The sequence below is a fragment of the Gracilinanus agilis genome, chromosome 4 (assembly GCF_016433145.1).
Source record: "Gracilinanus agilis isolate LMUSP501 chromosome 4, AgileGrace, whole genome shotgun sequence".
NCBI classification, from domain to species: domain Eukaryota; kingdom Metazoa; phylum Chordata; class Mammalia; order Didelphimorphia; family Didelphidae; genus Gracilinanus; species Gracilinanus agilis.
In genome coordinates, this window is record NC_058133.1 from 201,068,514 (window position 1) to 201,083,919 (window position 15,406).

General features: G+C 49.2%; 1 protein-coding gene across 1 annotated transcript in view; it reads left to right on the forward strand.

The window, feature by feature from the left end:
- Positions 1 to 10,613, forward strand: part of FMNL1 (formin like 1) — an 88,215-nt gene extending 77,602 nt beyond the window's left edge. The window contains exons 9-20 of the mRNA XM_044675125.1: positions 526 to 846; positions 1,181 to 1,302; positions 1,675 to 1,877; positions 2,652 to 2,886; positions 4,011 to 4,079; positions 5,064 to 5,144; positions 5,294 to 5,423; positions 6,552 to 6,715; positions 7,151 to 7,252; positions 8,611 to 8,709; positions 9,117 to 9,237; positions 9,991 to 10,613. Of these exons, the coding sequence (XP_044531060.1) occupies positions 526 to 846; positions 1,181 to 1,302; positions 1,675 to 1,877; positions 2,652 to 2,886; positions 4,011 to 4,079; positions 5,064 to 5,144; positions 5,294 to 5,423; positions 6,552 to 6,715; positions 7,151 to 7,252; positions 8,611 to 8,709; positions 9,117 to 9,237; positions 9,991 to 10,094 (1,751 nt within the window). The 3' untranslated portion in view covers positions 10,095 to 10,613. The remainder of the gene's footprint in view (positions 1 to 525; positions 847 to 1,180; positions 1,303 to 1,674; positions 1,878 to 2,651; positions 2,887 to 4,010; positions 4,080 to 5,063; positions 5,145 to 5,293; positions 5,424 to 6,551; positions 6,716 to 7,150; positions 7,253 to 8,610; positions 8,710 to 9,116; positions 9,238 to 9,990) is intronic.
- Positions 10,614 to 15,406: the final 4,793 nt, after the last annotated feature.

A 15,406-nucleotide genomic window follows, 5' to 3' on the forward strand; every position in this document is an offset into this window, starting at 1 on the left:
ATGCTCTGGGCATGGTGGAGGAGAGCCGAACCCAGTGGACCTGGGGGTGAATCAGTTACCTCCGTGACCTAGGACTAGTTACCCCTGTGGGCCCCAGTTTCTTCATCCACAGAATAGGGGGCTTGATGATTTGAGTTCTTTTCAATACTATTATCTATGGTCCTGGGAATAGGGATTTGGATTTAGGGGCTTCCCAGTGAGACTGGAAGTTTTCACTACAGCTTCCTCTAAGTCCCTATTCTGGGGCTAGCGTTTGGGCCAAGGTGGGAGTATGGCAGGCAGGAGGGGTACGCTTGGTCCAGGAAACAAAGAAAGTGGCTGCCATGGGGCTAGGAGTGTGGGCTTGGTGGAGAGGGAAGGGGTGGATCTTGAACTAGTGGGTTCCCTGTGAGCCCTTCATGCTAGGTAACCAGGGTTTCCTAGGAAGCTTGAGGAACTTCTGTTACCTCCCACTGCTGCCAGGAACTGCAAGCTGCCTGCAAAGAGGGAGATGACTATCCAATTGCTTTCTGCTGCTTTTTCTAGATCTCCCACCTCCAACAACTCCTCCTGCTGCATCTGTGGGTCCTCTGCCACCACCGCCACCTCCACCGTTGCCACCATCTCCCCCACTCCCTGGTGTCACTTCACCTACCCATCAAGATATCCCACCTTCGGCACCTCCTCCACCTCCACCCCTTCCTGGTAGCCTGGAGCTACCCCCTGCCCCACCGCTGCCTGGGACATCCCCAGCCCCACCACCTCCACCACCCCCACCACCAGGGATGAATGGAACAGTGCCTCCTCCTCCTCCTGGAGGACTCCCTGGTGCCTTTGGGGGACTCACTACCGCTCCAGATAGTGCAGGTGAGTGAAGCCAGGACTCTGGGTTTCAATGGAGATTTCTTTTTTAGAGAGGGGGTGATCATGGGCAGAGGCTCAATATCCCTCCATATTCTCTTAGCCCCCTCTAGCCCACGGAAGAAATGAGGTGTATGCAGTGGGGGGCCCTCTGTTCATGGGATCCTAATAAGAGCCTGTGTTTTGCTGGCCTGAGACATCACCCTGCCCTCCCCTCTGACCCCACTTTCGCCACTCCCCATCCATCTTTTCTCTCTACCTCCTCTCCCCCCTAACCCTGCTGTAGTCTAGCTGGGGCCTCTCCTGCCCCTGGGCTCAACCTCATTTCTGGTCTTTACAGTGAAGGCCAAGAAACCAATTCAGACCAAGTTCCGGATGCCAGTTTTCAACTGGGTGGCCCTAAAGCCCAACCAGATCACGGGCACTGTCTTTACTGAGATCAATGATGAGAAAGTATTACAGGTATGGTCTTCTCCCACTTCAGCCAGTGGAATCTGAGGCCTGCGAGCTTAATGGGGGTTCTGCGTATCCACTCGTTTTCATGGGGTGACGGTGTCACACTCGAGCTTTTTGCCAGCACCACCTTGTCCCTCTGGGTCAGCGTGCCATGTATTCTTGGCAGTGGGTAGTGGAGAGACACCTGTGACATAATGAATTAGGAATGAAGCTGACAGGGAGGGGGCAGAATTGTCTGGGGTCTACAGAAGGGCACTAACCTCACTCTCTGGGCTGGGAAGAGAAAGACAAAGGCTGTGATGCCACACACCTTTGGTGATGGGGTCCTGGGGCTCTCTCTGGTCCTGAATCCACTAAAACCCTTCCCTTCTTTGCTAGGAACTGGATATGAGTGACTTTGAGGAACAGTTCAAGACCAAGTCTCAGGGTCCTTCTTTGGACTTGAACGCCCTAAAAGTGAAGACAACACAGAAAGCCCCCAGCAAGGTGACACTCATTGAGGCCAACCGGGCAAAGAATCTGGCCATCACCTTACGCAAAGGCAACCTGAGCACGGACCGTATCTGCGAGGCCATAGAGACGTGAGTGCTCCTCTCTGGGCTAGCATCTTCTAAGAGAAGGCCCAGATGTCCTAACAGTGCTAAGGCAAGGTCCGGTTGTGCTTTGAGTGTATTCACAGGCCAAATGCCAGTGATTGGTGGTTTGGAGAGTATAGCAGCCTGGTAGAAGGTTTGGAAGGGCAGATGGTCAGTGAATCAAGAAAAACTTGCTATGCACTTACTGGGACAGTGGATAGAGAACCAGACCTAGAGATAGGAGGTCCTGGGTTCAAATGTGGTCTGTCATATCCCAGCTGTGTGACCTTGGGCAAGTCACTTAACCCCAATTACCTAGCTTTTATTGCTTTTCTACCTTAGAACTGATACTTAGTATTGATTTTAAGGCAGAAGTTGAATTAAAAAAAAAAAAGCAGCTGTCATAATGAGTAGAGTACTGGGCCTGGAGTCAAGAAGACCTGAGTTTTAAATTCGGCCTCAGACAGGCTAGTATTCATATTCACTAGCAGTAGTGACATTATAGCAGTCACTTAACTTCTGTCTGCCTCACTTTCCTCAATAGTAAAATGGAGATTACAATAGCACCTGTTCCCAGGGTGGTAGTAAGCGATTCTAAGACAGAAGGGTAAGGGTTTAACAAAACCAAAAAAAATCACCTCCAGTGTGCCAAGCAAAGTGCCCCAAGGACACAGAAAGAAGCCAGAGATATCTGTGGCTCCAAAGAGCTCAAACCTTTTGTTTGATTGTGTGTGTGTGTGTGTTGGGAGAACTCCTCATGCCCTTCCCACCTTGCCCCAGGTATGACCTGCAGGCCCTCAGCCTGGACTTCTTGGAGCTCCTCACTCGCTTCCTTCCCACCGAGTATGAGCTGAGCCTCATTGGACGCTATGAGAAGGACCAAAAGCCAGTGGAAGAGCTGTCAGACGAGGACCGGTTCATGCTGCGTTTCAGCCGGATCCCTCGCCTCTCTGAGAGAATGGCCACTCTGGCTTTCCTGGGCAACTTCCCTGACACCGCGCAGATGCTCATGCCGGTAGGGAGGCTCAGGGAGAGGGACAGGAAGGGCTTCATGCTTGGACTCACAGGGTCATCGTACCCTATAGCTGGGGATCCAAGTTGGGGTAGGATGAAGGATGAAGGATGAGGACCTTGTTGGTTGAGAGGTTCTTCCCAGCTCTTGCTTAGAAGATGGATTTGGAGTTCCCTCCTCTAAAAGATGGGAGAGAAACCCTAGGGTCATTTTAGGGGGGTTTTTTGGGGAGACAGAAGTAGCCAAATCCCAATAATAAATATTTCTATTTATATAGTGCTTTTAAGTTTATAAAGCATTTGATAATGGAGATCACTGAGGGCAGCTTAGGTAGCTCAGTAGATTGAGAGCTAGGCCCAGAGATGGGAGGTCCTGGGTTCAAATCTGCCCTCAGACACTAGCCGTGTGACCTTGGGTGAGTCATTTCGAGCCCCTTCCCCACCCCCCCACACACTGCCTAGCCCTTATCGCTCTTCTTTGGAACCAATACACAATATTGATTCTAAGAAAAAAAGGTAAAAGTTTAAAAAAGGAAATGGAAGTCACCAAGCTAGAAATTATTTGCTGCTGCTTGTCTTTAGAGTCATAGGGTTGCATTCCACTCCTTAGCTCATCGATTCACCTCCTTACTCTTGGCTTCCTTTCCTTTTTTTCTCTCTAATTTATTAAATTTTATTTTACCCTATTATATGTAGAAACAATTCTTGACAATTGTTTCCTGACATTTTATGATTCAGATTCTTTCCTTCCCTTTCTCCCTTGTTCTCTGAGGCAATAGTCTGATATAGGTTATATCAGTACTTTCATGCAATACTTATTTCCATATTTCCCACGTCCCGAAAGAAGACACATATCACATATACAATAAAAAACTCATGAAGGAAATAAAGTGGAAGATAGCATGCTTGGATCTGCAATCAGATTCCCAACAGTTTTTTCTTTGGCTGTGGGGAGCATTTTCCAATATGAGTCCCTTGGGGTTATCTTGGAAACTTGCTTTGTTGAAAATAGCTTATTGATCATTGTATAATATTGCTGTTACCATATACACTGGTCTCCTGGTTCTGCTCACTTACTTCACTTTGAATCAGTTTATATAAGTCTCTCCTTGGCTTCCCTTCCTACAGCAACTAAATGCCATTATCGCCGCTTCGATGTCCCTCAAATCCTCTGACAAGCTCCGTAACATCTTAGAGGTAAGGAGATTGAGGAGGAAGAGTAATGGGTCAAAGGGGTCTTTACTTGGCAAACAAATGGAGTTTCCTGACTGTTGGGCCATGGCCGCAAGCCTATCCTTAGGAAGTTTCCAGGCTGATGGGATGTAGTGATGATAATAGACTCTCTATCTTCTGGGACCTCTAACCTGATGAAAACGGGATCACTGGATTTGGAATTGGAAGAAGTCTTAAAGAAAGTATAATCAGGGCGGCTAGGTGGCTCAGTGGATAGAGTGCCAAGCCTAGAGATGGGAAGTCCTGAGTTTAAGCCTGACTCCAGACACTCCCTAGCTATGTGACTCTAGGCAAGTCACTTAACTCTGTCTAGCCTTTACCCTTCAGCCTTAGAATTGCCATTATGACAGAAAGTAAAGGTTAAAAAAAAGAGAGAGAGAGATATTTCAAGGGTTCTTAACCTGGAGTCCATGAACATGCTCTGTTAAAAAGATACTTTGTAAAAAAAAATATTATCATTGATTTCTTTGGTAGTCTTGCTTTTACTGAATACATTTAAAAATTGGATACATTCTGAGAAGGAATCTGAGGCTTCAGCAGTGTTATTTTATCATGTCTGTCACTGTGTTATGACATGAAAAGAGGTTAAGAACTCCTGTTCTCATCCAGACCACTCAATTCAGCAATGGGAAAGCGGGAGCCCAAAGGCTCAAAGTGTCTACTCTAGGGTCACAGGTGTTGTGGGCCAGAGTCTGAATTTAAACCTAGGCCCTTGGATTTAGAATCCAGGGCTCTTTCCATACTATTGCTGCCAATAGGGACAAAGGAACTATTTTCTGGGAGTCCCTATTCTGAGGGAGGGAGGATGTGGTCCCTATCCTTAAAGAACTTCTAGGGAAGATTCTAAAAGTATAGAAAAATCTATTTCTGTCTCCTAAGGGGGAAAAAAAATTCCTTTGGGCAGAGAGCCTGCTGAGCCCTCTCCTCCTCCTCCTCTCCCCTCTCCAGATTGTCCTGGCCTTTGGGAATTACATGAACAGCAGTAAACGAGGGGCGGCCTATGGTTTCAGACTACAAAGCCTTGATGCAGTAAGGGGGCTCGCTTGGACCCAGGGAGCGGGGAGGGAAGTCCGAGGGGAATGGGGATGGGGGCTCATGCTGGCACAGTCTGCCATGGATGGAATTAGAGTATTGGGTATCTGGAGTTGGCTCCCTATGGTAACCCCCTCTCCCTATAGCTGCTGGAGATGAAGTCAACAGATCGGAAACAGACTCTACTGCACTACCTGGTGAAGGTGATTGGAGAGAAATATCCCAAACTCACCTGTTTCCATGCTGACTTGCACTTTCTGGACAAGGCTGGGGCCGGTATGGTAGGGGGCCCAGGGGGGTTCTGTTGTTTATTGGCCTCTCCGGCTTTCGGGTTTACCTAAGAAGAAGGGGGAAACCAAGCAGTTTGGACAATTAGTTCCCCTGAGACTGACCACGAGGAATGACTGGATGAGGAAAGAATAGAAGTCAGGGCAAAAGAGATTCTGTCAGGGCATCAAGTAGCTTAGTGAATAGAAAGCCAGGGCTGGAGTCGGGAGATCCTAGGTTCAAATATGGCCTTAGATGCTTTTTAGCTGTGTGACCCTTGGCAAGTCACTTAACCCTGTTTGCTTAGTCCCATGTTGGCAAACCTATAGCATGTGTGCCAGAGGGGTTATTCAGAGCCCTCTCTGTGGGCACATCTGCCAGAGTTAATTACTAGAAAGCGAGAGGAATGAGGGCAAGACTCTCCCCTCTTCCTCTTCATGAAGTTTGCAGTTTGGGCACTGAGTCTCCAAAAGGTTTGCCATCATTGGCCTAGCCCTTGTCCTTTCTGTTTTAGAGTTGTTACTAAGAAAGAAAGAGTTTAAACAAAAACAAAATGAAACAATTGAATTCAGGAGTATTTGAGAGGGGCAGGTAGGTGGTTCAGTGGATTGAGAGCCAGGTCTAGAGACTAGAGGTCTTGGATTCAAACACTTCTTAGCTGTGTGATTCTGGGCAAGTCAATTAACCCCAATTGCCTAACCCTTACTTATCACTCTTCTGCCTTGGAACCAATACTTAGTATTGATAGCCCTAATAGTGTAGCTCTTGTTGCAATTCTATCTTAGAACTGATGCTAAGACGAGAGAGACAGAGAGAGAGAGAGAGAGAGAGAGAGAAAGAGAGAGAGAGAGAGAGACAGAGAGAGAGAGACAGAGAGAGAGAGAGAGAGACAGACAGAGACAGACAGACAGACAGACAGAGACAGACAGACAGACAGACAAGGGGAGAGAGAGAGCATACTTGAGGGGCAGAGAGAGACATAGAGAGACAGACAAGGGGGGAGAGAGAGAACAAGGGAGAGGGAGAGGTAGAGGGAGGAAGAGAGACAGACAGAGAGGGAGAGAGAGAAAAAAAGAGAGACAGAGAGAGTGAGTCTCTGCCTCTCCCTGATATGTTGCTCATCTACCACGTTCCCAGTGTCTCTAGACAGTGTCCTCCAGGACACCCGAGCTCTCCAGCGAGGCATGGAGCTGACAAGGAGAGAGTTCATGCGCCAAGATGATAATCCTGTGTTGAAGGAGTTCTTGAAGGTCAACAGTCCAAGTATGGAGAAATTGCTGGCTGATGGCAAGACAGCCCAGGTGGGATGATAGGGCAAGACAGTACCTGTGAGTGGCACTTTAGGGAGTGGTGGGCACAGGGTCGGCATGAAAGATCATCCTAAGCCTGGGACACCCACACATATCAGGGGACTGTAGCAAAAAGGCATCAGCATGGTGAGCCTTTCATCACATTATCTCTTCTGAGCCAGGCACCAGAGATGGTCCTGCCTCCAAGGATCCTCCTTTCTACTCAGGAATATCAGAGATGGGTTAGAGGGTGGGATTCAGGCACAGTTGGGCCCGGTAGGGGTGGGGTCTGACACAAGAGGGCAGCAGGGTCAGGATCATGATGTTGGGGGGCTGAGAGCAGGAAGAAATGCTGGAGGACTTCCTTCCCTGGGCTGGAGTTTGAGCTGAAGTTAGGCAGGATTCTGGTGGGAGGTGATGTACTGGACTGATAGAAGGCCCTTACAGGAGGCATATGAATCCGTGGTGGAGTATTTTGGAGAGAATCCCAAGACCACACCCCCATCTATGTTCTTCCCCGTGTTCAGTCGCTTCGTCAAAGCATATAAGGTATTGAGAAAGGCCTGGGAAGAAGAGGGGCTGCATACCCCCCAAGGGGTTTTGGGATCTAGGCCAGGCATCACCCCACTTTGGTGGGGCACATCTGCAGTGTATTGGTCTTGGGAGTCAGGAAGACTTGGGTTTAAATTCTTCCTCATATTTACTACTCATAGTTTCCTTGTCTGTAAAATGAGTATAATAACAGCACCTATATCACATAGGATAGGTGAGAAGATAACATATATAAAGTGCTATGTAAGTGTGAGCTGCTAATGATTCTTGTGGGGGCAATTAGGTGGCACAGTAAATAGGGTACTAGACCTGGAGTCATAGAAGACCTGAGTTCAAATATGGCCTCAGGTACTTACCAGCTATGTGGCCCTGAGCAAGTCACTTTACTCTGTTTGCCTCAGTTAACTCATCTGTCAAATGAGTTGAAGAAGGAAATGGCAAACCATTTCAACATCTTTGCCAAGAAACTCCAAATAGGGCCACAAAGAGTTGGATATAAACCTATGTCCAATCTTCAGGATTCCCAACTCTGTCTCTCTCTCCCTCTCCTCTCCCATACTCCCCTCCCCCTCCCTCCCAGACTAAACAACAATATTCTAGTGTATTGGCTTCTAGCTAGGGTTGGGGCTTTGTCCTGGTGTGTTTTAAGTAAAGTTTGAAAATTGTACCCAATATCTGTCATGTTTACTAGAGGCTCTGAGCCTTAGAAGACTAGCTAATAACTAGCTAATAGCTAGCATTTATATAGCAACTGAATGTTTGCAAAGTGATATATAGATATATAGATTTATATATATATATATGATTTGATTAACATGATAAACCTGTGAGGGAGGTGCTATTATTATCCCCATCTTACAGATAAGAAAACAGAGGCTGAGAGGGGTTAAGTGATTTACCCAGGGTCACACAGCTAGTGTCTGAGGCAGGAATTTGAGCTCAGGTCTTCCAGAGTTGGAATTCCAGTGCTCTAGCCACAGAGCTTCATATCTATAACATGTTACCTGAGCCATCACAAAATAAATATGCACAGCTCATGGTGTGATGTATCTTCTGGCATTAAAAATAAAGCCATTAAAAAAAACAAACCCAAACTCTTCACTGGGCCCTAGGTAACTGTCTACTCTGCTTACCCCTAGTCCTGCCTCTGATTTCTACCCCTTCAGAAGTCAGGCTTATTTGCAAGTAGGGGAGGGAGGTCAAGCCTATATTTTGGGGAGATAGGACTAAACCCCATTTCTGACCAGTCCCTGGAGGAGCAGACAGCTGGGAGGAGTGAACACAGGGATCGGGGCTGGAGTGGGCACCATCTGGGAGGGAGGTTCATGCTCTTCACCACGGCTATGTCCTGTCAGAAAGCAGAGCAGGAGATTGAACAATGGAAGAAACAGGAGGCCACAGCCCAGGAGGCAGGAGCTCCCATCCCAGGTGAAGGCCAACCTGCAGAGCCCAAGGTAAGGCATGATTCCCCTTCCTGCTCCTCCAGTCCTCTGGGCATTGAGCCCCTGGATCTCTGTTCTCCCTGCCCTCTCCCCTCCCCCACCAGAACCATAGCTGGTCCCTGTGAGGACGTCATTTCTCTGTTTTTCTGTTGGGTGGGTGGGTGGGTGAGAGCATCCTGTTATGAAATGAAAGTCCATTCCTAGGGAAGGCCCTTTAGCTTTTGCTCTGGGGATGAGGCTGTTAGGTGTCTCTTCTGGGTCTCCCTCTCCCCTCTCCATGGCCCCAGGTCTTACTCAAGCCCCCTGGGTTTTCCTCTCTCTCTCCCTGGGGTGGTGAGGGTCAGTGGTGGGCTGGGGGTTGGGGGAAGAGGCAGCCGCCTAGATGGCCAAAGCATTTCTTCCCATCATCTCTGATCCAGTCCCCTCCCAAGGCCCGGAGGCAGCAAATGGACCTCATCTCGGAGCTAAAGAGGAAGCAGCAGAAGGAGCCACTCATCTATGAGAGTGACCGCGATGGGGCCATAGAGGACATTATCACTGGTGAGAGGATGGGGGAAAGCCCTAGGGGAGGGAGGTCAGTGAGCAGCACCTAGGCTGGACTCTATCTCGTCCCTGTTTTCCTACTTGCCTTCCTTTCTCTGGTGCCAGGGTGGCAGGGGAGGGCAGGTTTCTGCACATCCCCTCTGCCAGCCCCATCCTGCTCTGTCTGGTTGTACTTTATGCTGTTCTGGCTTCTCTTTCTCCCCTTCCCCTCCTTTTCCTCTCCGTCTCTTCCCCCCCCCCCCCCCCCCAGTGTTGAAGACGGCACCCTTCACTGCCCGTACGGGCAAGCGGACATCCCGACTGTTTCTGGAGGCTGGCCTCAGTGACGAGAGCCCCCTCTAGAACCCTCCCCCCAGCCTAACCCAAGGTACCTGAGGGCTGGGGGGTGCCCCGGCAGGCTGACCCTTCTAAACCATGTGGCCTCAGCAGTGACCCCTAGTTTTAGGAGGAGGGGATCAGATGTCACAGTTCAGGAGGGTCCTTGGGTCATTTGGGCCGGCCTGCTTGGGGTTGGGGTGAATTAGGTCTTGCTTCTGGCGCCCAGCTTCCAGGCGAGGTTTGCAGACTTCCTAGCAGTAGATCCAGGGCTCCCCTGGGAAGTGCCAGGACAGCCAGAGGTGACAGTAGGGGCTCCTCTTCTCACATTCACTGAAGGAAGCCTGTGCCCCATGGGATGGAGAAGGGAGGGAGGGAGAAAATGAGCTCTGGGCCAAAGGCAGGGGCTAAAGGGCTCCACGTACCTTCCGACAGATCTTCGGAATCAGCCCTACCGAAGGTCGGACACCGGCCGGCGGAGCGGCCGCCGAAAGGCCTCCAGCACCCCCCTGCAGGTGACCTCCGACCTCGCTGTGTAGCCCCTGGGCTGCGGCTTGGACCCCTCCCCTCCCCTCCTCCCGCACCTGTGGAGTCCTCCGGAGGTGAGGCCTCGTGGACAGGGACTAGGCGCCTCTCGTGTATGGGGTCAACAGAGAATCCCCTTTCCCACAGCTTCGGAGAGTGGTGCGCCCAGCGCTTTTGGGAACGACAGTCACGAAGAAAGGGAAGAAAACGCTTGCTTTCCTGCTCCTGGGGGCACCCCCCCCCCCAATTGGTGCACTTCCTTATTACAGGGGGCAGCACATCCGGGCCCTAGCGTGGAGGTGCGCGGCCCAGCCCCACCCCCAATGCCAGATCGTTGCCCCTCCTCTTTAACCTTTCATCCTGTAAGCCACGTTCAGTTATCAGACGTGATTCCCGAGAATTTAGGGAATGCCCCCCTACCCTTTGCCCTTGGTCTGGGGAATAGGGGAGATAAGGGGGAGTGGGGGAGGGAGAGGGAGAACCCTCGGGACCTTATTTTTATACAAGGAGCCAATAAATGGATTTGGAAGATACCGCGTTCTTTGTGCCAAATTCCACTCCCAATTCCCCCACCCCAACTCCATGACCTCCTTTCCCCAACCCCATCCCTATGCAGACTAGATTCAGGCCACCAATTTCTCTAAGAGAGTGTTTTATTGGTAAACATTTGGTAAAGAGTGACTCTGTGGGGTAGCAGGGGGTGGGGAAGGGAGTTGGCTCTGGACCAGGGTGGGTGGGGAGGGAGCCGGTCCGAGCTCTGCGGTCCCCTCCTCTGACTGTGGTCGCTGACCTAAGGGCTCTGCAAAGAAAGGAACAGCAATGGCGTCAGGGAAGATGGTGGAGCGAAAGGTGGGAGGGGGACGAAAAGCAAGCCCAAGCCAGTTAGCCCCCTTCTATTGGCTTTTACCAGGGATTCGCCGAGGGGGCTCGCGCTGAGGCGGCTTGGGTTTGCAGGGCCTGGCGAGGTTGTTCAGACGGGGGCCTCTGCTTCGAATCCTCCTTTCAGTCGACCGTGTCCGAGAAGGCAGATTGGGCACGTGAGAATAGGGGCCTTGAACATCTGGGTAACAGGGGAAGCCTTGTCTAAGTGGCGCTCTCCCTCGGAGGTGGACTTCTCCCAGAGCCCCCTGCGGCCATTCTCCCCTCCCGGCCACCTCATCCATACTCAAGTCCCGGAGGTTATGTAGTGATCTGGCGAGCTGCCGGTTGTTCAGTCCGGCCAGGCGGGTGGCCTGGCAGAAGAAGCTGAGGCCCGTGTGCGATCGGGATCGGTAGCTTCGGTTGTGTTTGTGATTCAGGCCCTTCCACCAAGAGCTCATTCGTAACACTCTCTGCTTGTCTGTATAGTAACTGGGGGAGGTGGGATATGGGGTGGGGAGGGCAAGCAGGAGCAGGCCAGTAGGCAATGGTCCCCACCCCCACCCAGGCCCTGGATTCCTCGGAGGGGAGGGGACAAAAGCCGGCACCCCACCCCCACCCCCACCCCCAGCCACCATGCTTGTTGGCACTATGCCTTAGTGCCCTCCCATCCCTACTGGGGGTCTTGAATAGTCCTGGTGGGGTAGGTGTGGCTGGGAAACAACTTTGGAGGATGTGAGGAGAGGTACAACTGGTGAGAAAGGGGGATTTATGCTTGGAAGAAAAGGGGGAGGAGGTGCCTGGGCCCCGCACACCTCACCACCTCCGCCACTGACTTGGGGGCCAGTGCCCCCTGACCCACAAACTTTGACATCATCTCGAAGAAAAGTGTTTCCAGGCCATGGGGATCATTGATCCGACTGTTTCTCATCCGCCCTTTAATTTAATTAGGTTAAAAAAATCATTTAACTTGCATTTATTAAGTGCCTACTACATGCCAGACACCTAGACAAAAAAAGAAATGGTCCCTTTGTACTCCAAAGACAGGAGCATACACAAGGATGTCTCAAAAACCTCAGTGCACAGTCTTGTAATAAGGTTATTTTGGAGTTGGAGGGCACTGCCAGGTTGGGGTGGGCAGGGATCAGGAAAGACTTGAGTTATGATGAAAATTAGTTTATTCTAAGATATGGAAGTGGAATAGAGGGTGTATTTCAAGTATGGACGGGGAGTGGGGGCTTCTGCAAGGTCAAGAGATGGAAGGTGGAAAGAATGGCAGTAACAAGGCTTCTTTTGACTTAATTGCAGTCTAAAAGTTTGAAAGGCTGTAACAGAAGTTTCTATTTGAACCTAGAATAGGAAACTCTTAGCTTTTATTTTTAAATGATCAAGGTGAGTGGAGAAAGGAAGTGAATTTTAAAAAATTTTAACTTTATTGTCATGCAAAACACACTTCCATATCAGTCACTGTTGTAAGAGCACACTCATAGCTAAAAGAGAAAGGGAGTGGATTTGAGAGATGCCCCACAGATGGATGTGCCAGCTGGATGGCTATGTGGGGTGATGGAGATGACTCTGACATGGCAAACCAGGTATTTAAAGGTAGATGGTAATGCTCTTAACAGAAGTAGGGGAGGTGGGATGGGATGGAGCCTTTTGGACATGTTGAGTTTGAGATGTCTGTGGGACTAATAAGCAACTGGAGATATGGGACTGAAGCTCCAAAGAATGACTAGGGCTGGATTTATAGATTTGGGAGTCATAATTAAACCCAATGGGAGAGAAAACAAAGTAATAAAGACAGGGACAGAGAGGGAGGAGGGAAAAGGGAAGAAAAGAGGTGGAAGAAAGAAAAGTCTAGAGTGGAAACCTGAGGAACACCTAGAGTTAGTGGGCAGATACAGAAGATGAGCAAAGGAGACTAAAGAATGGTCATAAATAGAAAAACTCAAAGAGAACAGTCACAAAAACCCTAAGTAGAAAGAGTATTCAGACAGAGAGGTGATCACCAGAGAGAATGCTGAATTGATGAAGATTGTGAAAAATCCATCAGATTTGTCAATTAAGAGATCACTAGAGTTATCCTGGAGAGAGAGCTGCTTCAGCTGAGTGAGCTCAGAGGCCAGATGGCAAGAAGTAAAATGCAAGAGAAAGTGGAGTCACTGAGTTGTAGATAGCTTTTCCTAGGAGTTAGACTGTGACAGACAGGAGAAACAGAGGACAATAATTTTGGGGACTAGTAAGGGTTCTTGGTGTTTTTTGTTTTAGGATTTGGGAGAGTTGACAGGTTTTTGTTTTTTGTCTCTTGAACCCCACTACCCATTTTAAAAAATGTCCTCTCACCCATGCATTGGGCAAAGCGGTGGTTGTCTGTCAGGATACCAAGGAAGTCATCAAAGTCAACAGCACCATCACCTTGGAAGAAGAGAAATTGTGTGCTCAGGAGTTTGTGTTTGGAAGAGGGAGAGGATTGGTGGGAGGTGGTATAGGGCTCTGGGGGATCACACTAAAACAGAAAATCTTTTCGCTCCTAAGGATGGGGGAAGAGCATCCAGTCTGAGAAGAAAAGCTCAGAGTCCCCACCCAGAGACTAACCAACAGTCATAAAACAACCAAATAAAACAGAACATTTGCTGTGTGATAATTCATTGAATAAAATCAATCAACAAGCACTTAGGCACTTACTACCACCTACTATGGCTTAGAAGTTTGTGGGGGCAGCAGAGGAAAAATAAGATGTCAGTGGAGGGAAGAGGGACATGGATAATTAGAGAAAGCTTTCTGGAGGAAACACTTGTATAGGCTGCAAAGGATTTAGTTAAGTAGGAGAGGAGGGGAAGGTTAGGGTATAATGAGAGACTGGGCTCTGCAGGCAGACATACCATCCAGGTCGGCCCGCCGAAGGGCCTCACAAACTTCCTGAGGGCTCAACTGGATGCCAACAGTCCGCAGTGCCCCCTTCATGCTCCGCATGTCCAGCTTGCCCTGGGAGCCCGGTTTAAACAGTTGGAAGACATCCTGGAAGGCTGATGGGGGTGGGGTGGGGATGGTGGGGGGGGAGTTGGTGCCTTAAAAACTTAAAATTGTAAGGGGAAGGGCAAAGGGGAGAGAGGGTTGGAAGTAGGGCATGGGAAGGGGCAGCAAGTTAGGTCCCATTTTAAACAATCCCAATAAATGAAAATCTAGATTTACACAAAAGGTAATTTGGGAGAGCCATAATTCCATTTATAAAAGGGATTTGTCTAGTAATTCCTTTAAAAAAAATGACCTCGCCTAATGCCTTGTAATTATAAAAATATGGCTTACACATAGTTCTTTGTGAGTTTATCTGTTGCCTTCCATCCCAGCCCTGACATCTAGCTGTCCTCTCCATCCCAAGGGCTAAGATTGGCATCAATGCCCCACACCCCACACCAAGGGCCCTTATGCTCCAGATGGGAGCCTCTACCCTCACCTGCCACCTGCCTAGAGGTCAGAGGATGCTCGTACTCAGCAGGGATGTCAACAGGTGCAAAAAGACTGGAAATGTCCCGTCTCCTATTGGCAAGAGGGATGTCAACACTGACACCCAAGTATAGCTTTACTATGATTGAGTGCTCTTCCATCTTCCTTTTTCAATCCCACACCCAACTTCTAAGTAGTTTTTTCATCCTGGGGTCCACTTTCAGTCAGCCCCCAACTACTGCTGGTTTCCCCAATTCTCTAGGGACAGGAGTCTGGGAAAGCAGAGTTCTCCCATCCTTTTGAGGCCTAATTTCCACCCTTCCCCATACACCCTCCTGTCCCCCAGACTCAGCTCTCACCTCTGAGGTTTGGCTCCTCCTCGACCGGTTCTTGCTCGAGCCTGATGGGCAGTCCAAGAAGCCAAAAGTTCTTTCTTCAGTTTTGGGGTCAGCTGTGTTGGACCTTCCCCAATTTCATTCTCCATAGACCCTGGGTCCATCTGGGACAACAGTGTACTGACTAATAGTCCACAGGAACTCTTCCCCTTCTTGGCCTTAAATCCAAATCACTAAACAAAAGTGGTCTCCTCCATTGGAAGGCAGCTATGTGGCTCAGTGGTTTGAAAGCCAGGCTTAGAGATAAGAGATCTTGGGTTCAAATCTGACCTCATATACTTTCTAGTTCTGTGAGCAAGTCACTTAATACCCATTGCCTAGCCCTTACCACTCTTCTTATATATAAGAATATTTAGTGTTGGATTCTAAGATGGAAGATAAGAATTTTTTTAAAAGAGGTAGGTCCCCAGAGCAAGAATGCCTGACCCTGGTCCTTTTCTGTCATGGAATGTTGGGGCTAGTTACTCAACTCCTCTGTTCTAGTCTCTAAAATAGAGGTAGGGATGGATAAGATATCCAGTGGTCGTAAATTTTATAAAACCCTCTCCTGCCCACACACCTTCACTCAATTTTATTTCTGGATCCTAAGAAAACATGTTTTGAGCTTCAAAACAGGAACTATTATGTCC